At 35.4% G+C, this 25,373-nt stretch overlaps 10 protein-coding genes across 10 annotated transcripts; 5 read left to right on the top strand and 5 right to left on the bottom strand.

The window, feature by feature from the left end:
* Positions 1-564: 564 nt before the first annotated feature.
* RO3G_10128 (uncharacterized protein) lies at positions 565-1,958 on the top strand (the record flags this gene model as incomplete). Its single annotated transcript, XM_067664713.1, has 2 exons — positions 565-909; positions 954-1,958. The coding sequence occupies 2 exons, from the start codon at positions 565-567 to the stop codon at positions 1,956-1,958; spliced, it is 1,350 nt and encodes a 449-aa protein (XP_067520814.1).
* Positions 1,959-2,667: 709 nt separating this feature from the next.
* On the bottom strand, positions 2,668-2,955 carry RO3G_10127 (uncharacterized protein; the record flags this gene model as incomplete). The annotated part of the gene is made up of 1 exon (XM_067664712.1): positions 2,668-2,955. One exon carries the CDS (start codon positions 2,953-2,955, stop codon positions 2,668-2,670), a length of 288 nt encoding a protein of 95 aa, XP_067520813.1.
* Positions 2,956-4,813: 1,858 nt separating this feature from the next.
* On the top strand, positions 4,814-5,100 carry RO3G_10126 (uncharacterized protein; the record flags this gene model as incomplete). Its single annotated transcript, XM_067664711.1, has 2 exons — positions 4,814-4,850; positions 4,946-5,100. The coding sequence occupies 2 exons, from the start codon at positions 4,814-4,816 to the stop codon at positions 5,098-5,100; spliced, it is 192 nt and encodes a 63-aa protein (XP_067520812.1).
* A 1,796-nt stretch (positions 5,101-6,896) lies between these two features.
* Positions 6,897-8,391, top strand: RO3G_10125 (uncharacterized protein; the record flags this gene model as incomplete). The annotated part of the gene is made up of 9 exons (XM_067664710.1): positions 6,897-6,970; positions 7,024-7,166; positions 7,215-7,384; positions 7,436-7,516; positions 7,568-7,609; positions 7,673-7,792; positions 7,853-7,915; positions 7,965-8,117; positions 8,167-8,391. The coding sequence occupies 9 exons, from the start codon at positions 6,897-6,899 to the stop codon at positions 8,389-8,391; spliced, it is 1,071 nt and encodes a 356-aa protein (XP_067520811.1).
* Positions 8,392-8,707: 316 nt separating this feature from the next.
* Positions 8,708-10,516, bottom strand: RO3G_10124 (uncharacterized protein; the record flags this gene model as incomplete). Its single annotated transcript, XM_067664709.1, has 1 exon — positions 8,708-10,516. One exon carries the CDS (start codon positions 10,514-10,516, stop codon positions 8,708-8,710), a length of 1,809 nt encoding a protein of 602 aa, XP_067520810.1.
* A 422-nt stretch (positions 10,517-10,938) lies between these two features.
* RO3G_10123 (uncharacterized protein) lies at positions 10,939-13,843 on the top strand (the record flags this gene model as incomplete). The annotated part of the gene is made up of 13 exons (XM_067664708.1): positions 10,939-10,968; positions 11,031-11,156; positions 11,258-11,274; positions 11,641-11,671; positions 11,726-11,820; positions 11,872-12,187; positions 12,248-12,274; positions 12,322-12,340; positions 12,424-12,800; positions 12,853-12,951; positions 13,003-13,456; positions 13,512-13,617; positions 13,669-13,843. 13 exons carry the CDS (start codon positions 10,939-10,941, stop codon positions 13,841-13,843), a joined length of 1,872 nt encoding a protein of 623 aa, XP_067520809.1.
* A 246-nt stretch (positions 13,844-14,089) lies between these two features.
* On the top strand, positions 14,090-15,756 carry RO3G_10122 (uncharacterized protein; the record flags this gene model as incomplete). The annotated part of the gene is made up of 2 exons (XM_067664707.1): positions 14,090-15,138; positions 15,192-15,756. The coding sequence occupies 2 exons, from the start codon at positions 14,090-14,092 to the stop codon at positions 15,754-15,756; spliced, it is 1,614 nt and encodes a 537-aa protein (XP_067520808.1).
* A 464-nt stretch (positions 15,757-16,220) lies between these two features.
* On the bottom strand, positions 16,221-18,592 carry RO3G_10121 (uncharacterized protein; the record flags this gene model as incomplete). The annotated part of the gene is made up of 6 exons (XM_067664706.1): positions 16,221-16,781; positions 16,831-16,941; positions 16,990-17,093; positions 17,155-17,235; positions 17,288-17,412; positions 17,568-18,592. 6 exons carry the CDS (start codon positions 18,590-18,592, stop codon positions 16,221-16,223), a joined length of 2,007 nt encoding a protein of 668 aa, XP_067520807.1.
* Positions 18,593-19,423: 831 nt separating this feature from the next.
* On the bottom strand, positions 19,424-19,750 carry RO3G_10120 (uncharacterized protein; the record flags this gene model as incomplete). Its single annotated transcript, XM_067664705.1, has 1 exon — positions 19,424-19,750. One exon carries the CDS (start codon positions 19,748-19,750, stop codon positions 19,424-19,426), a length of 327 nt encoding a protein of 108 aa, XP_067520806.1.
* Positions 19,751-22,047: 2,297 nt separating this feature from the next.
* On the bottom strand, positions 22,048-22,559 carry RO3G_10119 (uncharacterized protein; the record flags this gene model as incomplete). Its single annotated transcript, XM_067664704.1, has 3 exons — positions 22,048-22,100; positions 22,255-22,357; positions 22,554-22,559. The coding sequence occupies 3 exons, from the start codon at positions 22,557-22,559 to the stop codon at positions 22,048-22,050; spliced, it is 162 nt and encodes a 53-aa protein (XP_067520805.1).
* Positions 22,560-25,373: the final 2,814 nt, after the last annotated feature.

Below are 25,373 nucleotides of genomic sequence, written 5' to 3'. Positions count from 1 at the left end.
TAATCTCTATTTTATTTTTATCATTCATCCTTTAAAATTTGCTTTTTTTTTTTTTTTCCCCTCAGGAACGGACCTGCTTGATTTTTTTTTGCTGACGTAGTATGATCATAGTAGTGGCAGTCAAAACTTTTGTTGACAAGATTAAAACCATACAAAATAATCGCACATGGAAAGACTAAAAAAATAGTCGCATTAATATTTATTTAACGTGTAATTTTTTTCCCCCTTTACTTTCAAAAGTTAATTCTATGATTTTAAATATTTTAGAACGATTGCTTAAATAAGCAAGTTGGACACTTGTATCTTTAGTGATTTAATAAACCTGAATATTTCATTTTGATTTCTTTAGCATAAATACGTTCCTTTATTTGATCTTTATTTCCAAGTAAACATTTGTCAGGTTTATTTAGTACAATAAATAAGACATGTTTATATTAAATAACTCAATGAGGAAGGGACTAAAATGATATAACCTTATAAATGATTGGATAGGTTTAACAATTGATTCATGCAGATAACTTTGATATAAAAAGAGAAAAACATAATTGTTTTCTTTACAAAACAATGAGATCGACTCTTATTGCCTATACCTTATTAACTGCTTTTGTAATAAGTGCAAGATCTCTTTTGAATCCCGAAGAAAATATTGCACCTCTTTATATTCCACCTAAAGTTGAATTGATTCAAGATTCTTTTATTGTTATTCTTAAAGATAATTTAACTAACCAAGATATCAAACAACATACTCAGTGGGTCAGTACACTTACTAGACAGCAAAATATGTCTGATTTGCTAAGTCCTCAGATTGCTTCTCATGGAATTGATCATGTTTATGACACACCTCTTATCAAAGGATACTCATGCCATTTTAATGAAACGGTTTTGAATGCAATTCGTCAATCAAAAGATGTAATTTTAACAATTATCCATTATTTTTACTAACTCTAAACTAGGTTGAATATGTCGAAAAGGATTTCTTGGTTTATGCTAGTGAGCTACAGCGGAATGCACCTTGGGGTCTCGCCCGTGTTTCGCACAAAAAGCATCTCACTCCAAAAACTTTTGACAAATATATTCATAATCCTCTGGGTGGACAAGGCGTCAGAGTATATGTGATCGACACTGGTATCAACATAGACCATGTTGATTTTGAGGGCCGTGCGATCTGGGGTCACACTGTTCCTAAAAATGACTTTGACGAGGACGGTAACGGTCATGGATCTCACTGTGCAGGCACGATTGCAGGCAAAACATATGGTATTGCCAAAAAGGCTAAGCCAGTCGCTGTTAAGGTCCTGGGGTCCGATGGCTCGGGTACAATGAGTGACGTGATCAAAGGCGTGGATTGGGTAACGGCTGAACATATCAAGGCAAAGGCATTAGCACAAAAGAACAGAAAGAAATACAAGGGCGCTGTGGCCAACATGAGCTTGGGTGGTGGTCGATCTCTTTCCTTGGATCGTTTTGTGAATGGTGCGGTTAGAGCGGGTATTGTGTTTAGTGTTGCTGCTGGTAATGATAATGAGGATGCTTGTAATTCTTCCCCTGCAGCAGCTGAATTGGCTATCACAGTTGGAGCAAGTACCAAGGAAGATAAAAGAGCTTCTTTTTCAAACTATGGCAAATGTGTAGATGTATTTGCTCCTGGCCTTAATATCTTATCTACCTGGATAGGAAGTCGATATGCAACCAACATCATCTCTGGTACTTCCATGGCTGCCCCTCATGTTGCTGGTCTCGCTGCTTATTTTTTGAGTTTAACAGAAGGACCTGCTACTGCCAAAAAAATCAAGGATATGATCTTGAAGACAGCTACAAAAAATGTGCTTCTTGATATTCCTTATGATACACCCAATTTGTTGATTAATAATGGTGCTAAATACGAACAAGTTGATCTTAAAAAGAAAGTTCTCCATGACATTAATAGTGCATCGAAGGGACCTTTTGGTGGTATTTAAATCTTGTAATTGTTACCTTGTGTATATTTCTATTGTTTTAATTTATTATATCTTTCAAATTAAAATAATAAACAAAAAAGAAAAGATTAACAATCACTATTTTATTATAAAAAATTGGTTTAAAATCAGATCTATTCGCTTTGATGAATGCCATTTTCATGGCATCTGTTCATAGTTTTATTTTATAATTGTTTTGTTACACTCATCTCGCTCCCAATCTAAACGTTTTTTGAGAGCTTTAACTTTGGTCGTGGAAAAAAAAAAGGACAATTATATCAATAATCGAATAATAACAATCAACTTCCACCAAACTAAAGATTGAATCAGATAATTTGAAGTACATGAGGGATTCATTTTAAAACATTAGGTTTAAATAAACCTTGATTCTGTCACAAACATAGACATACCAGACGTTACTGCAGCTCTCAATCTGAATATTAACGTTCGCACGATACAAGGTTGAGTGGCAAAGACGAAAAGGATACACTAGGCTACATTAAAAGATCAACTGGCAGAAGAAAACCAGTGGTTAAATTCTTTGTTCTAATTGACGATCATAAAGGTTTTTTTTTTGATCCAGTGGGCAGATGAAAACAAAGATTCTGTTGTTCTGAGTGATATTCTTGAAGCACTAACTACCGAAATCGGAAAACAAGAGATAGCAAAAAATAGTTTTTACAAGTTTGTAAAGAAAAATGTAGAGTTGCCTTCAAACACGCTCGTTTACGATCTGTTGAAAAGAATGCTCATGGGAAGATCGAAGAGTGGTATAACTAAGTAAGATGTGGACGAAAGCTGGCTTGTATTTCAAGAGCAAGTATGTGTTCATAGATGATAAGGTCGGTTCGATATTAAAACCGGGATTTACAGGAACTATAACAAATGCTGAGAAAACGGAGGCATACAGAACAAGAGGAGCTCCTAAAGAAGTATCGGTTTTGAAACCATAACTAATATAATGAGGATATAGTTGAAGCTTAGTCAAAACGTAAGGCATATTTCTATTTACTATTTCACTAGACCTGAATATTTTATGTCTTGCACTTCAGGAACTATATGCATTCACTCGACTACTCATGTTTTTCAGCCAACTATCTTCAGATACAGACATTCAGTATTATTCATAGAAAAATCAATGATGCTATGGCCCCGATGAGCTATGAGTATATACTGTCTTTGTGTTAATCTTTGATTAAAAAGTGTCAAATTGTTTATCTGCATCCATCTGTAAACCATATTACCTCCAGAATTTGCCAAATAACCCTGTGTATTGATGGATGTATTTAAATATCCCTCACTTTTGAGCAGCCACAGAAGACTTAATTATGAATCTTTGAAAAATATGTACTTAAGTTCATCTACCAGGTGCCGAGTTGGGTGAAGTGGTGTTAATATGTATATTTTATTAAAGTTTTATGTCATTCAGCATTTCAGGATTGCTCTTGTACTTTTCAAAAGAAAGAAAACTTGTTTGGTAATCAAGAAACAATGATATTTTTGGCTGCTTGTAGTCTCAAACTGTTGTTATCAGTAAAATCAACTGATGCTTATTCTTCATTGAGACTTTTAGAAAAGTTAGCTTTTCTAAAAATGTAAAGAATCTTTTTTATGCTTGAAATAAAAAATTTGTTTACATAATCCAATTTGATCAGGGCATCAATAACCAAAAAAATAGTTAATACGACAAGTAACGGTATAATTGAGAGTAAGGTCAGAAAAGATTCACATTCAAAAAATCACTTCAAAGGAATACTTGGTTGGCATAAAAAAAATCAAACAGCGCTCATAGTCTATGTTTTTAGTGACCACATAAACTGTTTTATCAGCGTTGATGCTGTCTTCTCTTTTTTTTCTTTTCTTTTCTTTTCTTTTCTTTTTTTGAAACAAACATTCTTTTTATACAGATTAAACACATATAACATCTTCTCAATAATCAATGGTACAAGTTATGAACATGATTCATACTACCTGCATAGGTATTTCTAACCAAAATAATATAACTTTACTAATTATGATTTGATTCAACACAGTTGTTAACAATAAATTGGCGTCTTTTCTTCAAGAATGAACCTATGATTGCCCTTTTTATGGTAATAACATAAAAAGAAGAAAACTTTCTTCTTAAAAGAATCAAGCCTGACAACATAAATCATAGCATTTAAAATAGCTCTGGCCTCAGCACGTGCTTTCACACTCTTCATTATGAAACTAGCAACTTTGATACCTGGTCTTGTGTACTTTTTATACTCTTTTCATATATGATAGCACAAGAATATGCTAATTGATCCACCAAAGGCTTTATGGGTAGCGGATATCTCAATCTGGTTGTAATCAACTATTATTTTTTGTACTAGAAGATGACTACAAGCAACAACTTTTTCTAACTCACTGTAAGCTTCATAAAGATACAAATTAGCGTGTTTATCGATTATGCTTTGTTGCCAAACAAACATAAAGATTCGCAGCGAAGGTAAAGACTAACTATCTTTTTATGATAGGAAAGTTGCTTGTGATGACTGTAGTCAATGCTCGCAATATTAAATCTGTTTGTTTTACTGCTTAATTTGTTGTCAAAAGGAAAGGGCAGAGGCGAATACAGAAATTCAAAAAGATGAATACAGTTGGTATGTAAACTTCTCGTACTTGTATATTCTCTGACTTTATATATTGTTAAGGAGTTGTAAATAGGAAAATGGATGCTAAAGATAGCTTAAATACCTATCGTATTTGGAAAAACTGCAATTTTTTCATCTTTTTTTTTCTTTTATGGTGTGTAATGCCTGCTACAAACCAAAACACCAAGTATCCATTAGAAGCAATGCCCTTTGCGGTATGACGGCCTCCCAAACTCAACAATGGCTGATGCCTCTATAGTTGAAAGATCTGCTGGAGGTGTGCAAAGCACACTATTCAAAGTATGCATCCTTCTATTTTTTTTTTTTTTTTTTTTTTTAAAAATTACTAACTTTATCATTTGTTCTTCCTAGCGTTGCGCACCTTCACTTCAAGACAGTTCAAAGCGCATCAGCCTTCTATAACGGCCACGCTGGCAGAACAACCACACTGGGCAGCGTGGCCTTCAATTTGCTGCCGTCAAACGATATTGACGGCGAGGTCGTCATATATGCCCAAAGGGCAATAAAATCCTTCTTCTTTCCCTCATCTTCGTCGGTTGCGCCTTTGCCGGAGTGGGTAGTCCACGCAAAGCGAGCAATGGAGTGCATAGACGAAGAAATAAAAAAACTAAAAAAAATTAAAAAAAATATAAAAAAAATTTAAAGGCTTCGGCCAATGTATGCCACATTTTCTTTTACTTGACTTTGACTTTTTATATATCTTTGTTCAACTCTAGTCTCAAATGTCCTGTCTTACTTTTCTTTCAGGTGCAGTATGTTATAGAACAATGTCTGATGATAACAGACATTGAGTAAAAGGTAAAGATTTGAATTTCTGTTAAATGAAATATATTCTTCTTCTTTATGAACAAGACAATCATTATTAGATTCATTCTATAGACTAAACATGAACAATAGATAGTAATGGATTAGGTGTAGCTATAGTTAATGCATCTTGGAAAAGATAAGAACGAATCCTTATGAAAAGAATATAACTACTAGGTGTAGAGATGTTAAATTAAACAAAGAACTTTTTTTTTGTAAAGATATCTTCTTGTACGCGTATAGTTCATTCAATATCAAGAATTAAATAAGGAACATCAATAATGGCCTTCAACGAAGATAATAATGGTAAAAAAAATTAAATGCTTCTCAAATCGCTTGGTGATTGTTAAGGTTGCATATTTGGAAAGAAAAAAAAAAGAATTGTATTAAGCTTAAACATCTACTTGAAAATAAAATTAAATTCCAAATGGGCGCATGATGTTTTACGTTCATTGTTTTCGCCCAGATCAAATCAAGGAATGTGTGGAAGCTAAAAACCATTATAAGGATGTTGGATCATTGAAAAATTATGTTTAAACAAGGATTTTATACCTAATTTAAACCTCAATTAGGCGCATGATGTCCAATTACACATAGGACCAAGAGTAGAAATGATAGAGAAAGAAGGGAAATGGGTGCAAGTGTTAGAAACACTACCTACTCCGTTTCATTGTCTCACAATATGGCATCGAAATTCTAACGTTCTTGATGCATCTCTTTCTATAGTGGATTTACTTGCCTACTTTAATGTTATAGCACATTTTTCTCTTATTTGAACGTACAAACTTGAGATTGCAGTCTCCAAACCAGAGAAATGCGACATCAATTTTCTTTTTACCTTTTCAAGAACTATCGACGGATTTTCATCAAGCAACTTCACAATTAACTCAGTCTGTGTCTGAAAAGGTTTTTTGGGGCCAGGTGTACCTTTTTTTATTTTTTATTTTTTTTGGAATATGACCCAAGAACTGGAGAGCTACTCCCATTACTGAAGTCATCCAATGTTTTATATCTTGTACTGCAAAGAGTATCACATAATTTGGTAGCTTTAGGAACAGTCATTCCTTCTTCCTGCAGAGCACGGATAAAGCACTCAATCTGGTCGGCTGCATATTTTTTATACTTTTTGTTAGGACCCATTTTAGTATTATGTAACTCGACGATGATTTCTTTTATTAGTTTTTCCATTGGTTCTGGATGTACTTTACTCATTGTTTCAAAATGAATCAACTTTGTTAAATTTTCATGCTCGATTCTAGTTTCGTCAATGTTCATTTCGACGTTCTTACTAAGAAAAGGTTTGTTTTCAGGATAATAGCAAATAATATCCAGGATGTGTTAAAGATAGGTCTCAAAAAAAGTTTGCAAAGTCTATAAAGACAAAAAAAAATCATCTAAAAATAAATTTATTCGTTCAAAGCATCCGAAAACATTGTATTTTTTCTTTAAAGCCCAGAATAATTACTCATTTCTCTGTTTCTTTTTAACAATTTAACCCATGGCTGCTCAATTATACGAAACTACCAGTGGTCGTTTATTTCACGCAGGTGCAGTTGCTGTCATCACAGTTGGGTACGGTTTAGTCGATATAAAAGAAAGATTTGTATTTACAATCTGTATTTTAGCTTACCTGCACGTGGTAAAACGCATGCTTCACGATCCTTATGCCGTTACATGCGCTGGTTAGGTGTTTCTACCAAAGTGTTTAGTGTAGGAAACTACAGAAGAGAAAGATTAGGTTCACTTTCTGAGGAATGGTTTGATCCTCGTAAGTTGATTTCATAACGATAAACAAACCACTCATAATTGCAAATAGATAACGAAGAAGCTACCAAAACTCGTTTACAGGTTGCTGACAAGTGCCTTGATGATCTCATCGATTGGCTTCAGACAGGCGGAGGACAAGTAGCTATTTTTGATGGCAATAATGTCACTGAGTCAAGAAGAAAGCAGATTCACGATAAATTATTAGCTTATGATATACATGTAAGCATACGAATATGTGTTGCTCATGTTATTGACTGTTATTCTTGTTAGCCATTGTTCTTGGAATTTATATGTAATGATCCTGACATTATCCTTGCCAATATTCGAAGTGTGAAGATATCTTCACCTGATGTAAATAGTGATATATTTGTTTACAAGCATTGTTATTAATATACATTTTAGTATGTTGACTGGGTCCCTGAAGAAGCAGTGAATGATTACAAGGTATATTTATTATCTTTTCATCCCCCTTTTTTTTTATTCATTGGATTGTGTATGTATATGTAGCGTCGAATTAAACAACATGAAGAATACTATGAAACAATCACGGATACATCCCTTCCTTTTGTCAAAAATATGAATGCGGGTGAGCAATTTATTGTAAACAATGTCGTAGGCTACCTTCAGGTAAAAAAAAAAAAAAGTAATGTTGCTGAGCTCAACTAATGATCTTTGTCTTTTTTACAGTCTCGTATTGTCTACTATCTTATGAATCTTCATATTCAACCACGTCACATTTATTTTGCTAGAGTAAGTTTGTACCATACGCAGAAAATAGATCCTTACATATAATCTATAGTCAGCACCCTCATTAAATGATAATTCGTACAAGGCAGATGCAAACCTCTCTGAAGAAGGAAAGCATTATGCAGAAAAATTGAAAGATTTTATGTTGGCTTATCATGAAAAGAAGAATGCAAATATAGGATCAGGCGAACAACGTCTTTTGAGTGTACTTTTATATTATATATTATAATATGATATACTCATGTACTTTATAGGTTTGGACATCAACACAAAAAAAGGATTTAGAAACAGCCATTCCATTTGTAAATGAACATATTGCGGTTAGACAGCAATCCGTATTGAATCAATTGAATCCTGGTGAATCGGATGGTTTATCAGAAAGTGAGTTACAAGCAAAGTTTCCTGAAGACTTTGAAAAGGCTTCTGATAATCCATACCGTCACCGATATCCACGTGCAGAAGTAAATAGAAAGAGATGAAATAAGAAGGAAAACTCACTGTTATCATAGTCTTATCATGATTTAGCAGTAAGATTAGAATCCGTAATTATGGAACTTGAAAGAGAAAAACACGACGTGTTGATTATTGCTCATGAATCAGTTTTACGTTGCTTGTACGCGTATTTGTTTGATAGACCTGCCAAGGTAAATGGAGTGTGTTTAGAAAAAATAGATCAAGCTGACGCTTTATTACAATTAGGAAATACCAAGTATTAAGATTGCTCGTTCGTGTATAGTAGAGATTACACCTACAGCTTATGGTTCCAAAGAATCTTGTGTAGAATTTTAAATAAAATCATGTTACAAACCGAGAACCTTTACGCTGCATTGAGTAATATTTATAACGGCAGGCATGCTCTGATCTGTTTGTACCCAACGCTTTGGCTACCTCAGGCCAAATACTCCCCTGCTGTGCCTGTATCTTTTTTTTTTGAACCAGCTCAATCATTCTCAATACTTCCTCAGAATCCCAACGCCCTCTTTTCACAGAAGGATCCAAGCTAACCTCCCATCGCTTTTGACATTGTTTGGCTGATCTATCTTGTATCATGTTTGACACCGATCGCCAATCGATCCCTTCCGACGATGTGGATTGTTGGATGGAAAATAAGAGGGCCTTGTCTTCTTCTTCTGACCAGCTCTGTCTCCCAAAGAGATCCTCTTTGGATTTCGGCTTTCGATGATTCCACCAGCGCATGATATGGTCGGGTTTTGTCTGAGCAGGTAAATAAGTCATCTGGATCGCTTGCCAATTGGGGCCAAACATCTGATAGCCTTCCCAAACAAGTAATTTCTCTGCTGATGTCAAGGGTTTACCAGTGATGTTTTGTGGGTATCGAAGGACGCGTCTGTAGCGAGAGGCGCACTGAATCTTTGTTCTGAACGGCACATGGGCAGCAACCTGGCTCCAGTCCGAGGTGCCATAGGTCTCGATGGCAGCCAACAGAGCCGCATCTTCTTTGGCTGTCCAGAAACCCCGTTTGATGTCCTGCTTTGAAAAATGCTGTTCAAATTGAACTCTGCATTGACTCGGACTCCGGTTCATTTGTTTTGAGATGGCTTGCCAATCTTGGCCTTCTTGGTCAACCCACGCTTTTAATTGCTCTGTCTCTGTTTTATCCCAGGGACCTTGTCTATAGACTTGCAGACCTTGCTTGGAATCCAGTTTGATGGCAGGTTGTCGATCTAGCCAGTGACAGACGAGCAAAGCGATCCTTTGTCTCCACTGATACACGTTCTCTGTGTCTGTGCGCTTTAGCTCATCTGTGTAAAACGCAACGAATTCCTTGTCCCGCAAGGTCGCGTTGAATTTCTGAAGGCAAGAAAGATTACTTCGACCGGGCATCTCTTGTGCCGCCTTGACCAATTGACCTTTGGCATGAATGAGATGTTGCCAAAAGAGCCTTGTCTCTTCCTTGGACCAGACGGCCTTGTTCAGTCCTGGGTCCATCTCCGTGGTCCATTTGATCTGACACTGCTCTGGCAATCGACCTTGGATTCCTTCAGCAACCTTGTTCCAATCCTCTTGACCGTACATGATGGTACGTCGAAGTAATAAATCCAGTTCCTGCTCTGACCAAGCGCCCTTGATCACGTCCGGCGCAAGATTTTGTCTGTAGCGTGCTCTGACCTGGCTACGAGTGCGGTGAGGTAAATACGTTTCGGCAATCTTTGTCCATGCCTTGAGTCCAAACCGTTCGACGCCCTCCAGCAGCAAGCCGTCTTCTTCCTCTGTCCAAGCGACCCGCTGTCGGCTTCGTCCGGTCCACTCGTTCGCTATCCTTCGAGGTGTTCTGTGAGGCAAATAGGCTTGGCTGATCTCTGCCCAACGGCCTGCACCCACTTTGGCAACGGCCTTTTGGAGAGTTTGTCTTTCTGATTCACTAAATGGACCTGTCTTGATGTTGGGATTGAGATTCTCTGTCCAACGTATCTGACACTGCTTTTGAGAACGGTGAGGTAAACAGTGCTGAACGATTTCGGACCATTTCTTGCCGTTATGCTGAACATATTTCTTTAAAAGATCGTCTTCCCAAGGTAGCCATTTTTGTGAATGAATAAAACGAGTGAATTGTAAAAAGGATCTTTGACAAGTAATCAACATGTCAATATTAAAAAAAAAGAAAGACTTTGAACTCCTCCTTTTTTTCCTGCCTTTTTTTTTTTATAAGAAAAAATAGAAAATGTCAAGAAAACGTATATTTTCACAAGTAGTTGAAGATTCATCAGATAGATCAGCTATTCCAATTAGTAAATCAAGACCTGATCTTGTAGATGGTATACCTATTTCAGGAGAAGACTATCTTCTTCTTGTAAGGTAAATAATAATGAACCTGTAGATCTTTTTTATTGCTCATTGAAAAAAAAAAAAAAAATAGAGAACAAGCGAACAAGTGTGCTAAAACAGCAGTTGCACCGCCTCCAAAAGAAATCAAAAAAGTGCAGCTACCTTCCCATTTTCAGTTTTTTAATACCAGTTCAACAACAGATGAAAAAGATCAAGCGTGTGAAGTTTGGAAGCAAGGCATGATTCAACCTTTTAAATCCTATCAAAAGGTATTCTAATGCAACTCATACAAAAAAAAAAAAAAAAAATTAAAAATGTGTGGTGTCAATAGTTTATGCAGACAAATAAAAAGATGGCAAATAAAAAAGAGATTAAAGCGATAGAAGAGGGAAAACAATTAGTTTACCCAGAATCCAAAAGCGCAGATCATGCAAATTTGGCTTCGAGCTTGTCACAGGTAAATCAATGAATAAGTTCAAGCCAAGTTTAATCAGTCTTGTATATGATAGCATAGTATATTGAACTTGTTAAAATATCACATACAATGGCTTAATCTAGATGAATTTGAACAACAGGTAAAAATAAGAGGGCTGACAAGCCAAAAAAAAAGCTAAAAGTTGTTAGTGCTTGTATTTATTTGGTTTGTTGGTTTATTTGGATCCAGTGCTAACATCACAAAATATATCGATTCTAAGAGATTTATCAAGGAAATGTATTGAATTGAGAAGTAAAGTGGCAAATAAAGCGCCATTGAATATAATTATAGCTATTATTGCTGAAATTTACGGTCAAGTCGATCTGAAGTGAAAAAAAAAAAAGGAAACCTAAAAATAAACAAGCCTAAATTGTTTCATTTATCAATTTCCCGAGAAAAAAAAAGGAACAAAAATATTTTTCTACTTCTTTTTTCTTCTTTTTCTTTTATTTTTAATGTATAACAGATCAAGTAAAAATTTAAGTCCTGAACAAGAAGTAAATAAATAAATTAAATGATAAACCTGTCAAAATAATTACAATAATGGGTAGATTGTCAGTATCGAGGCACAATTTGAATTTGTCAATAAGGTTTTAAAATGGAGTATATTAGACTTGGATAGATTTATTTCTACTTTAAAAGCAAGGTAGATGATAAATATACATAAAAAGGTTTTATTTATAATAATTCTAAACAGGATATCAGCGGAAGAAGCTTACGTACTTGCACTTTCCAAGATAACAAAAAACAATAACACCAGCTACAATAACAATAGCAGCAACAATACCAATACATCTAACACATTGACTATAAATTCAAATAATTCATCTTTGAGTACGATCCCAATTCATCCTACAACAACCCATCATTCTATTGCCACAGATAATCATTATTTTGGCGATTATACAACACTGTTTGAAAAGACAACTTGTCATTATGAAGCATCCATTGAAAAGAAAATACAAGGACGTAAAGAATTTTTAAATTGTTTAAAGTATCAGACTGAATTATTAGTAAAAGTCAAGGCAAGTATGTAACAGTGACAGAAAGATTCATGCTAATTTCACTAATAGGAAAATCACGAGCAAAGAAGAAAGACAGTAAAAGCAGTTTTGAATGAAAAGAATACAAATTATTTAAATTACAGAACAAAGGATATTATCAAGGTAAATCATCTTGAATCGCAAATGAGACAGTGACTGATACGCAAGAGAGAAGCTTCATAGAGCGTATTTCAATAAATGTGCAGAATATGTCAGTCTTCAGCAACAAGTACTTATTTCTTCACACGACGAAAAATTCTCTATACCATCCTCACCCGATCCTTCCTTTCTATCTCCATCCAACAATGACGAACAGCCAACCGGTCGACTGTCTTCAGATAGTGCACGCACAGTGGAATCCATTTCTTCACACGGCAAAAAGAATGGCATGTCTGGCTTAATCACTCAAATGAGGTCTCAGTTAGCAAACGCTGCTGCCGCTGGCGATCCATCGAAATTGACAGCCAGATTGGCCAGATTGAAAAAGGAAGTGTATGACACAGATCAAGAGTATAGACAAGGTATCAGAACATTAGAATCATTAAGAAAAATCCAAATCGATACAGCTGCACATGCTATTCGAGTAAATTAAAAAAAAAGTTATTGATTACACTTTATTTAAAAACATATTATAGCATGTGGAAGCACTTTTACTTGGAAAATCAGATGCTGTTAGAGCAGTGGTATTGACTATATCAAAACAAGAACAAGAAGCACTTGCTGCGGAAGCCAATGTAAAAAAGTATTGATAGCAAACAAGAAGACTTACTTTTTTCCCTTTTTAGTTGGTTAAAGATACACTGGAGGTATTGGATCAAATGGATGCTAAAAAGGATTTGGAACGATTTTTAATGGAATATGAAAAATTGGGATTCATTAAACCCCGAACTATCTGCTACGAAAATTACTATTATGGAAGATGCAAGGATCTCTTGTTTGGATGTCATCTCAATGATTATGCCAGTGAACATAATAGGACGGTACCATTGGTAGTGACGAAATGTATTCAACAAGTGGAATTATTGGGTGGATTAGAAAAGGAAGGCATTTACAGAGTCTCGGGTAGACAGACCAATATTGATCTATTGAAAAGCGAGTTTGAAAAGGATGAAGAACTTGTAGAGTTGGTGGATTCCAAATATGATGTGTTTACAGTGGCGTCTGTATTAAAGTTGTTTCTAAGGGAGCTTCAGAAACCATTACTTGATTTATCGACAAACGAACGTGCTACTTATTCAAGTAAAAAGGAAAAGAGTAAAGAAATAATAAAAGACTGAACTTGTTTATTGTATAGAACTGGAGAATTACGAAGATCGTAAAAAGGTACTTGAAAAATCAATTGATAGTCTATCAAAAGCAGAAAAAGATACTTTGAAAACATTAATTATTCACTTGGCAAAGTAAGTTCAAAAATGGGGTAACAGAGTAGTACAGTAACTGACTCATAATAGGGTGGAGGCACGCTCCGAAATTAATAAAATGACCATGAAAAATCTTTCGCTTATGTTCACTCCTGCAATATTTCATGATCATTCACAAGCAGACTACTCGAGGGACTGGTATGCGTTCAAGATATTTCAAGATCTTGTTCAAAACCATCAAACGCTAAATTGCTTTCAACGGTAAAAAAAAACTTGGCACCTCCTTTTTCCCCTCACAGGTTCAAGGCAATAAAAAATGACAAGAGATTGTTTTTACCTGAATTGAAATGGTTTATGTGAAACGATATTACGCAAATTTCTTTATATGGAAATAAATCAAAGACCGATCGATGTCCTTTTCTTCCGCGCTCTTTTGTCTGTATTTAAATTCAATCCTTTTTATAGCTTGTATTTTTTTTTTTTTTTTTTTTTTTTTTGGTTTTCATACAACATGAATCAATCAATTCAATCCATTGTAGATAAAGTGGTTCCTTCACTCAATCTTATTCAAGACAAGGTAAATGAATACGTGGAAAAATATCTCGCGAGGTCTCCACCATCACAAAAGACAGTCGTCCTCGGCTTATCAAGCGCAGTCTCCATTTACTGTCTATCGAAATACATTATCTATAACCTCTACCTGCACCCACTCAGACACATACCGGGTCCTCCAGCCGACTGGATCCCACCCTTTGGCAATTTCCGTGAAATCGTTCGATCCGAATCAGGTGCTCCGCACAAACGATGGGCAGAAAAGTACGGCGGTATGGTTCTTTACCACGGTGAATGGAATCAACCCCGGGTGATTGTGACGGATCACAAGCTACTCAAGCAAGTCTTGACAACACAAGAGTACGATTTCATAAAGACACCGGCCACGGCTAAATTCCTTAAACGTTTCTTGGGGAATGGGCTCTTGGTGGCTGAGGGCGAAGTGCACCGATTCCAACGAAAGATACTGAATCCTGCCTTTTCAGTACAATCCATACGATCCATGGTACCCCTGATGGCCAAGCCCGGTTTACGACTGCGCGATCTTTGGCTGGAGACGATCAAGTCGAGTGGAAAGGAATTTACAGAGATCGAGGTCTCCAGCGGTCTTTCCCTGGCTACGCTGGACGTCATCGGGCTAGCAGGGTTTGGCCAGGATCTGAAATCGTTGGAACATGTCGGGACAGAGAAGCAGAGTAAGCTGAGTCAAGCTTATCTTCACATCTTTTCAAATGATCTCTCCCTCATGCGTATCCTCACCTTGCTCTTCCCCGCCCTGAGGTTTTTACCCACCGAACGGAACAGAAAGACCCGACGAGACTTGCGATGGTTGGAAGAAGAGAGTAAGGCTTTGGTTCAGGCTGGCATTGAACGCGCCGCAGTGGAGAAGGAGGATGGAAAGCCAAAGGACTTACTGGCGCTGATGGTGAATTTGATTGATGATGAAACAGGCAAAGGATTGACCGCGGAAGAATTAAGAAATCAATGCTTGACCTTTTTGGCCGCAGGGTAAAGTAGACGGAGACGGATAAATTGTTTTTTTGTACTCATTTTATGATCAGGCATGAGACGACAAGTGTCAGTCTCAGTTGGTGTCTTTGGTTACTAGCTCAAAATCAAAAGATTCAAGACAGTCTAAGAAAAGAAGTAAAAACCCTATTTACATCGGATGACATTCCCACCTATGAAGAAATCAACGCGCTTCCCTTGCTCACCAACGTCTGTCGAGAGACCCTTCGTTTGATTCCTCCTGTGCCCGTCACAAGTCGAATCACTCGCGCACCCGTCGTGCTGGGTTCCTACGCCCTTCCCAAAGGAACCATCCTCTTTTTGTCCCTGATTGTCAATCATCATTCAAAAGAGATTTGGGGAGAAGATGCAGAAGAGTTCAATCCTTACCGTTGGGAGACAGAGAAGATTGGAAACGCCTATCAATATTTACCCTTCTTGGCAGGTGGACGACAATGTATTGGATACAAATTTGCATTAATTGAAATGAAATTACTGTTGGCTTTACTGATTAAGGATATTCAATACTTTGAAAAGCCAGGATTTAAGGTGATAAAGAAGCAGCAACTTACACTAAGACCTGCTCCTAATATGACTTTATGGATGAAAGCTGCTTAATAAAATAAATTTAATCTTGCATACTTTTATATTTTCATACAACCAAACATGTTTTCAACAGCTTTTCTTTCTTCTTGTTCATCATGCTTCTTCAATTAGTGTATACATAAATATTTACTTTGTTACTTTATATTTATAGTAGCTAACATACGACTCAAGTGGAAGATAAAGCTACATGAATCATGATCAAGTCAATACCTTACAGCAATTTTCTTTATTCACTCCATGACACTTGCTCATGACATGAATAGACATCGATAGATCATGATCGATCATGCTCATCAAACCATGCTATCCACTTTCACCACCTTGTACATTTGTAAAATATCAAATCGACTACTTGTCCTATAAATCAGATACAGAAAAGGGGATAAGGTTTGCTTTTCTTTGTCTTTGGGTTATAGATAGGTAATGCAAAAAAAAAGACTTGAATTTATTTAATTGGATTGAAACATGAGTAAACCTTAATAAGGGTATTGTTGTTGTTGTGGCTGATAATAAGGTTGACCAGCATAAGGCTGTTGTTGAGTTTGTGGAGGAGTACCGTATTGTTTACCACTGTAGCTTTGATTGATATCATCATCAGCAATGGATTCCTTGATTTCCCACACATTTTGCTTCGAACCAACCGAGAATTCCAAGTCTTCCTTGGTGATTGAGTCCCAATATTTGTAGACCATCATGACAGCCAACAAGGTACAGATGGAGCCAAAGAATGTGCCGTCCACATAATGTTTGGCTGAATCGCAAATAGTAACAGAGAATATATACAAGATGACCTGTCCAACAATAAAAAAGGCTGTACCAAACAAGATGTCACCCAGCACCCAACGATCATCCAGTGTGTTGACAACAAGAATGATTTGTGAAACGACATAGACAATAAAACAAATTCCGTTCACAATAAAGTAAAATGCCCATAAGGCGCCTGGCGATTGATATGAAAAAGGTGACAGGTTTTTAAATGTGGCGATGGCGATGAATCCAGTCAATAGAAAGATAACAAATGAACTGATCCTGATAGACTAAACAAGTATTAAATAAGGAGAGAAAAAGTATTTTTGTATCAATTACCCAAAGTGATAAAGGTGTACCGTCTTCTGCAAATTGAAATCCAACAAATCCATTTAATAATAAACACCAAAATGTAGCGCACATGAATCCGATATGTACAGCAGTAAACCACTATGTCATGATTAGTTTATGGATGTTGTGAGCTTGAATACGACTTACTGGATAAACTGGGGATGATGTTGGTATAATGTCTGTAACAAGTAACATTTCAAGGAAGATAGTAATCATATACAAGTAAAAGAACATGACAATTTCCTTTCGACCTAAAAATAGTTTATTCAACACGATTAAAATAAAAAAAAAGCCCTTTTTTTCGTTCTTTACCAACTGCTGTATATTTTGATCTAATGTGATAAATCATGATGGCTGCCATAATGATAGCTACAATATCAGTAGCCAGTGTAGCTGATAATAATAAATAAGAATAAAGGAGAAATACAATTAAATGTTATTTTACCTGGCTGGAATATAATGTTTCCGCCAAGATCTGTATTTCGAGAATAACAAACTGGTTCAACCCCATTTGCTTGTCCAACTAATGGACAAAGTGATAATGCAACTGTTTGACAAATCCCTGTGAAGCTAAATGCTTCAAATTTATATACAACTTCACCCATAATAAAATTAAAAAAAAAAAAAAGGAAAAAGAAAGAGAGGTCAAGGAGAAGATGAAATACAAAAAAAAAACTTTATTGAGCCCCCGTTAGTTACACGAATAAATTTTAGATTAAATGTACCAAAGACCAAATTTTTGCAAGTCCTTTTTTTTGTTGTCTCCTTTTCTGTAATTGGCATGAACGATCATGGGCGTCATGTTGTATTTTGTAGGTATTTGTCTATCGAAATACAGTCGACCTTGAGGAAATAGAATTAAATCCAATAAAGCGATTTGACTTGTTCGATAATTTAGATTTAAATCGTTTAATACTCGATTCATGGCTTGTTGCTGAGTCACTTTGGGTTCTCGATCTTGAATATAAATAGAAGAATCTAAAATACGCTTATTTAAAAGTGTAGGTCGCATCAGATAGAATCCGGAATTAATCAAATTCTGTTCAGTTTCTTGACTAAACAAGACTTCAGTTCTTGCCTTTCTTGAATTCAGTTTCATGACAAGATAATCATAAATAGATGAAGAAGTGAAAACGATATCTACATCAGAGAACCAGACTGTGATACCCGCATAGAGTAATCTTTCTACTACAAGTGTCTTTGAGTGTGTAATGGGTGTATAGCCATCCGATTGCCATTCTTCAAAACCACCCGATAGCTCCTTATGAAACCAATCAGAAGGTATCAGGGCCACACGTCGACCGTATCCGGTCTTGGTCATGATATCTACCATCTCCTGATCTATCGCAAACACTAAAAACTTTTTATCCAATCCACACTTCTTCAAGGAAGCAATCCAGTTCAACGTATAGTCGGCCATGCCACTGTTTGCAACAGCAGTCAACAAGATACGATCCTTGCCTGATACTCTTATGTTCGCATTCACCATTTTTTCTAATTCGCTATCAAGATGACCCCAACTCTTTGGTTTCCATTCTTTATCACTCACTGGCTTTGTGCTGATCTCCACTTGTTCCTCTTCTTCTTCCTCTGTTGATTTATCTTGGACTGCATTGCTGTTGTTCTCTTTACTGCTCACGGGCAGGAGGGATTGAGTCGGTGTCAACTTACTCAGGAGAACAAGTAAAGATATAAGAAATGTAGAGACCAACAACATGGTCAGCGCTTTGTTTCTCGATGGTCGTTCCATTGTATGATTTCAATAAAAAAGAAAAGGAGGAAAGAAAAGAAAAAAAAAAAAACTTCAATTTTCTTGTGCAACGACCTTTTGAGTGGACTAAATTATGATTTCATCTGTGGCAAATAAAAGTAATAAAAACAAATTACAGCTGAAGAAATTGGGTTGGACAACCAATAAAAACCTGGGACACTTGTTTGAAAATAGGACAAGAGAACTTTGTCAGGGAAACTTTTTTATTCATTTATTTCAAGCTTAAACAACAATTAACCCTCACTGCAGATGTAATATGAATTTAACTTTATACAATGTTCATGAGTCTACACTTGTACTTTTTGACCAATTGAAATGAGTCGTTGATAGCCACTGCCACTGAGTCGTTTACTGAATTGATGTAGGGTTGGTGAAGAGCAGCCAATATTTCCAAAAGAGAATTCAATCCAGTATTTCCAATGATACTTATAGACTGCCTATTATTTCCATAAAGCTTGAGAATTTCGCTGATGACTTTTTTCGATTTCTTTATTGCCACTGGACAAACCATTTTTTACTATAGTCTTACGCAATCTTCCCTTGTCACCAAATTGCAAGACGTTACCAGCGATACTTGAGAATATGTCGGCAGAGGAACATCGACCACGATCAAAATTTGATCATGTAAATGTAGAGTATGGTTGGCACTGATGTGTTCTAGTTACAAAACCAGACGCACGACATAAATAATATGTTGAAGGTGACTCAAAATGTGTGCCCTCCTGTCTAAACTGATCCAAAATATTATAATTTGTCACAGCTTTGGCGTCTTTATTCTCTGCTAATTTCATGGCTTTGTTGAGAGCATATTCATCGATGTAAATTCTTGTTGAAAAAGATTCTTCTAATTTTTCCAATTTGAATAATGTTGATGCAGCCCCCACACTTTGTTTTTTCTTCCTTGTCCAAACGGACAAAGAATGCTACCAAATAATTCATTGTTTGAGTTCCAATGATAAGTTTAGGTCCATGCTGACTATTCAAGGTGACGGGGTAAACATTGTCATAGCTTGATACAACAGGAGGTGGTAACAAGGTTGGTATTGTTGATTGTTCTTTAGTATCAAAGGGTTCACGGTGGGTATCTTCTTTTACGACCCTAAACTTCAACAGTGTTTGCAATAATGACTTGGCCATTCAGTTGGTTTTGTAATATGCAACCTGCCAATAACTGTGCTGCAGCATACTTTATTTGAGGTGAGAGTGTCCAATCTTGGTTTAAAGGTTGGCATAAATCGTCAGATAATTCAATGTAATTTCGGGTATCAAGGAGGTTAGGATATGGAGCGTGTGATGTTATGATTTGTATAAAGGTATAGGGTTGATCATCGAACAATTGTTGCAGAATAGGATATTCTTTTCCATTTCGTTTGCAGATCTTTTGATTGGAATAACAGATGATGATTTTGATTGTGAAGCTTTAATAATGACATTGACATGCGCGAGAGCGTTTTCTTCTTCCCCATGTTGTTAGGCTTTTGTCATTATTGACAACATTATTATTACTGTATAACGTTTCAGCATTTTTGAGAATGTTTGATACAGTCTGTTGGGCAAGTGGTTGATCTAAATTGAATTTCTTCATAGCCTATTCACCTAATTCTGTTTGATTAAGCTGGCCAGTAGCATTTTGATCCAAAAGCTCAATTTTTTGAGAAAGAAAGGCGCACACGTTTATTATTAGACATTTTTTTATAAACAAAGAAAATGAATTTTGTTGTCATATATTTATTCTCATCAAAATTATTTTGAGTCTACAACTCGTATATTATCCTTCCAGCAACTTTGATCAAGTCTTAAGCAAGTTTTAATTTACTAAGGTCCTTACACAATTACCAAATATATACCAGCCGACAGTGGCCTATGTGTAAACATGTTGTACAAACCAGTCTATAATGTAGCTACAATACATATTAAGTGATTTCAATTTTTAAACAGCTACAAATTTCGATTTAAGGGTGGATATTTCAAAATTTTGGTCACCCTTAAATAGAGTGACTACTGTATGACATCGTGTTAAAAATATAGGCACAGCCATTTTGAAAGAAGGAAAAAAAAAAAAAAAATCGTCATGGAAACCTTTTTTTTTGAAGCAAGGTAAAAAAAAAAAGTTTCCCTCAAAAGCTTCCCTGACAAAATTCTCTTGTCCTGTTTCCAAATAAGTGTCCCAAATATTTTTCAAATGGCACAATTTTTTTTTTTTCATGGCCCAACCTAATTTCTTCAGCTGTAGAGTGTCTGCCAAATCAATCATCTTGTCCACAAGAAACTGCAGTTTCGATCACCGATGTCTTCTTAGGGAGTATAGTTGTTTCAAAAAGGAGAAGGGGGCTTTTCTGTTTCAAAAAGGAGAGTGGTGGATAGGGCTGGATGGTTATGAAGGACAAAGGCTGTGTGCATCAAGTGTCATGTTGACTAGAGTAAAATTTCAGTTTTATCCACTCTCTATTGTGATAATCAACTAAGCCGAGGCTTCTAAAGAAGCATGTGAAAGGTGCATATTTATTTATAAAGGCTAAATAGCTTATTCTTTTCATATCTCTTGTATGGTTTGCTTCAGAAAAGTGCTGCTATCCAAGTCGTCTTCAACATCCTTCAACACATGAATCTATTCGAGGTGATTTCATAGCAAAGGATGAAAGTAGCAGAGATAGAAGATGCTAGATGAGCATTTACTGCAGCTTGTTGTAGGATATTTGCTTATCAAGATCAATAGCTGTCTTCTTTTCCAATAGAAATTAGAAGTCAAGGATCGTTCGCTAGCACTGCTCATCATACACATACTTTACTATTAGGGGCAAGTTAACTATTCCCTTTCATATGATTGCTTTATCCTCAGCTAAAACCAAATGGCGGAGGGAAAATAGGGTAGACTTGCATCTATGCTAAAGACTTGGGCTAAAGTAATAAGAGAGGCATGCCGGCAACGAAGAAGCTGATACATCTAGTGTACCAAATGAATAACAGTGAAAGAGAGAGAGAGAGAGTATCCTACACTCTTCGTGTAACCATGTACAGGATGTCTAGGATAAATAGCAGTAAGAGAATGCATCCTATATAATCATTGAAATAGCACTGTGTTATAAAGTATAGGTCTTTTGAGTACTTTATTGTTTAGGACGAGAAACAGAGGATTCACATTATATCAAGCTATATTCATGACAGAGGTACACAACTTTGGCGCAGCATTAAAGAATAACACTGAAAAAAAAAAAATATCTTTTATTGAATAAAGTGAGTGATCTAACTAAGCTTTTTACGACATAGAGGCAGGTTATTTCAGTTATAATTGCTAATGAGAATGAGACAATATGTTTGGGCAATAGTGATATGACAGCGAGCTTCTGTTTAAATAATTGATATTGCTTTTTAAAGTGTTGAATAAACAGTATTTAGTTTATCTGGTTGTTTTTTTCTGCAGTTAAATCTGTGATTTATGTAACGGATTCAGTCTTAAACATGAAAGCGACATGGACATTATTATCAACTATCGAATATTTCATGTTCCTACAAGTGCTTTCTATCTGATCATGAGTGCTAAGGATAGGTAGATGGCTTTCATTTGATCTTTATAAAGTTTTTAAAATTATTGGAGGGTCAGTTGTGAATCTCGCGCAAGTCAAGTAAACAATGGCAATTACCTTTTGCTTCTGTAAACGAATGCATTTCAGCATGTCTATCATCAGAGAAAATAATTAGCCATCCAAACTGCACCTTAACAAGGCCTCCATTTGCCTTGGGTATCTTTATTACAATTTTCTTTTCGCTTTTAGCAGGTTGATAGTGACATTCCTATCACGGGATGCAATGGGCTCAGTTGAATTTGAGCATGGTGAGCCAAATACCATGGCTGTTCCTGATCTATTCCGTAGAATATCTGCCATAGTCTTGAGATATTTAATTCTTGTATCGTTTGTTACATGTGGAAATATTAACTTACACACATATCCTTGTAAAATTTTTATCTGATTTTTTGATAAATCAATAAAAGTTTATATCATGCTAAGAAAATGAGGCTCAGTTAAAGAATTTTTTATGCATTGTTCAATAATTTACCCAATTGCTTTTCTCCAAGCATGTTTATAGCTCTTTTTGTAGCCTGCTGTATATCCCCCCTCATTATTCTTGATTCTTGAAAACTTGTTTAAAGAGGGCAAAGTGAATCATCAGATCAATAAGAGGATCAATAAAATAATGAATGGATTAGCAAAATCATTTTAACAGAAGCTTTGGAAGAGGCGATGGTATATAGGTCTTTTTTTTTTTAAAGTATATATATATACATGTATAATTATATACGTTTATGTATTTATACTTCGCTTGTGGCCTGTTTACTATGGATGTATTAACTTGAAATATCGTGATTGCTTGTGCTTGTGATTTGCAGAAATTTCTTTTTTTTTTGTTGTTGTATTATTGTGATCTAATAGTACGAGTAATATTTGTAGTACTCGAATGTGGTATTCATCAATATATAAAGGGGCATGTTTAAAAAAATAAAAAGACAAGAACAGTAAACGTATTCCAGCTATATCAGCCACTAGAAAACATCTGTAATAGAATGGAATATAAAGTTTATTTAAATGTAAAAAATAAAAGGACTTGTATATGTGTGATCAAAACTTTATTAGTTCTTCATAAAGCATCATATCCTATAATTATATCTAATGAATAACTACGAATTGACTTAAATAGCTTCGAACGGGAATTTTTTAATATTATTATAGTGGAAAAATCTTCTTTTTAACAAGATTTAAATAGTGTATAATAAACATAAGGATATCTACCAATTATGGATAAGATAATTGGTAATATAAACCAAATTCTAAATGGAATACAATAGCATTATAATATATAAGAAAAAATACGAATAGCCATGAGATTAGTGGTATATCACGGATGAAATAAAGTTGATGAATTGCGTTAAACAGCTTTGATGACAAGATTCAAACAGATCAAGTAGATTATAATAGCTCTTAATCTTTATCTATATTCCCTTGTTAATAATGCAAAGTACTTGATGTATGCCTACTTAATTTCAAACTGACATGATCATATCAATAAAAAAATCCATGAAGAGACCTGAGTTAGGTATTTATATTGAGAAACAAATATATTTGTACTTAGTAGCAATATATGGATATGTATTTTTGCTATGTGACCTGAAGAGTTAATCCAGTTCTTGTCAGAAATGGTCGTCATATCTAGCAAATTTATGTCTATAATCAGGAAAAGAAATGGAAAAGCAAAAAAAAAAAAAAAAAATCTGTTGTTCCCTTGTTTTCACTAAAGATCATAAAGAGGATGTTTAGGGTTTGATGGACAAAGTTACACACAACACAGTGATGGAAACTGTTGACGATTTAATTGCCTGATTCAAGAATTGCTTGTTATAAAGACAGCTTTTCGTCAGTGTACGAAGACCACTTGTTAAATGCCTACGTTCCCATATCTCTGAAAAAAAAAATAGCCCTGAAAATCTTGAGGAATGATTGTGCTTATTTATTTACATATTAATTCAGCAAGCATTAAGCTAGTGCCATGGATATGCCTGAGTTTACCCTCATTGGTTTCATAGATGTCATATTCACCGACCGTTCTCGCCGGCAAGCCATCCTAAAGACCACAACGAATGTGTTTTTTTCAAAGGTGAATAAACACTTTCTTGTCTTTTCTGGTAGTGTTGTCTTCCATACAAGTGAATGAGGAGGTGTAGCAGGCTTGAATCTTTCACTGTAGAAAGGTTCAGTTCTGAATTTTTTGTGCAACCTCTCCTTCACAGTAAAGATGTCGCAGCACCAAAATGACTGGAAATTAGACTGGATCAGGACCATAAATATAAATCATCCGTTTGACCACATCCGTTTGATACATTCATTTCTAAAAAAAAAGTGGCCAAGTTGTATCTAAATTGTAGGGTACCTTGTTTTCAAACAAGTGACCAAATCGAGTATTAAAAAGTGGGACATTTATTTTCAAATTCGATCCATTTTTTTTTCAAGTAAATAATTCATTGAGAGTGGAAAGCACTGTGTGTACTTTATGCTTTTGTTTAAAAGTTGTGCAAAGTTTAAAATCGTCAAAATATGCAAAATTAAAAAATAATAATAAAAAAAAACTTCATGCGAAAATATTTCAAACTGCGCAAATGAAATCCTGAAAACCCAAAAAGGGACATAGATGAATGCCCCCCCCTTTTTTTCATATTTCATCCATTTTAACCAAAGAGCAAGGAGAAAATAAGGCACGGAGGTGAAGAGAATCATTCGATATTTTGTTCAACTGTTTTTGTAAAACACTCTCACTCATCCAACCCCTTAATTGGACAGTGAAGTTCAGTAGGGGGTAACCTTCCTGTTTGGCTTTCAGATTGTACGTAGTTAGTGTGTATCGCCTACTGTGACAGTTTTTAAAAATATTGATAATCAGTTGCTTCTAGATGTTACTTTTCGGAAAGGAAAAAAAAAATGAACGGAGTCCATCAGAGCTCATTTGTAATCCAAACTTTTTTTTTTAGGGAATATACAAAAGTGAAGGATCGTATGATGAAAGGGATACATTTGGTCTGCTTTGTATTTTCAATAAATAGTTGATCAAAATCATCTTGAATCCATATCAGTCGCCAATCTTTTTTTCAAAATAAAAAAAAAAAAAAACTTTGCGTAACTTTGTTCGGACCCCCCCTCTTCTGGTAAAAACGTGCAATGAAATTTACAAGACAAAACCTCAACAAACGTCATTGATCTTCTTAAAAGGCTTC

Source organism: Rhizopus delemar, genomic scaffold (assembly GCF_000149305.1).
Source record: "Rhizopus delemar RA 99-880 supercont3.7 genomic scaffold, whole genome shotgun sequence".
In the NCBI taxonomy this organism is placed as follows: Eukaryota; Fungi; Mucoromycota; class Mucoromycetes; order Mucorales; family Rhizopodaceae; genus Rhizopus; species Rhizopus delemar.
The sequence above is the reverse complement of the archived record's forward strand: the minus strand, read 5'-3'. Positions and strand labels throughout refer to the sequence as shown.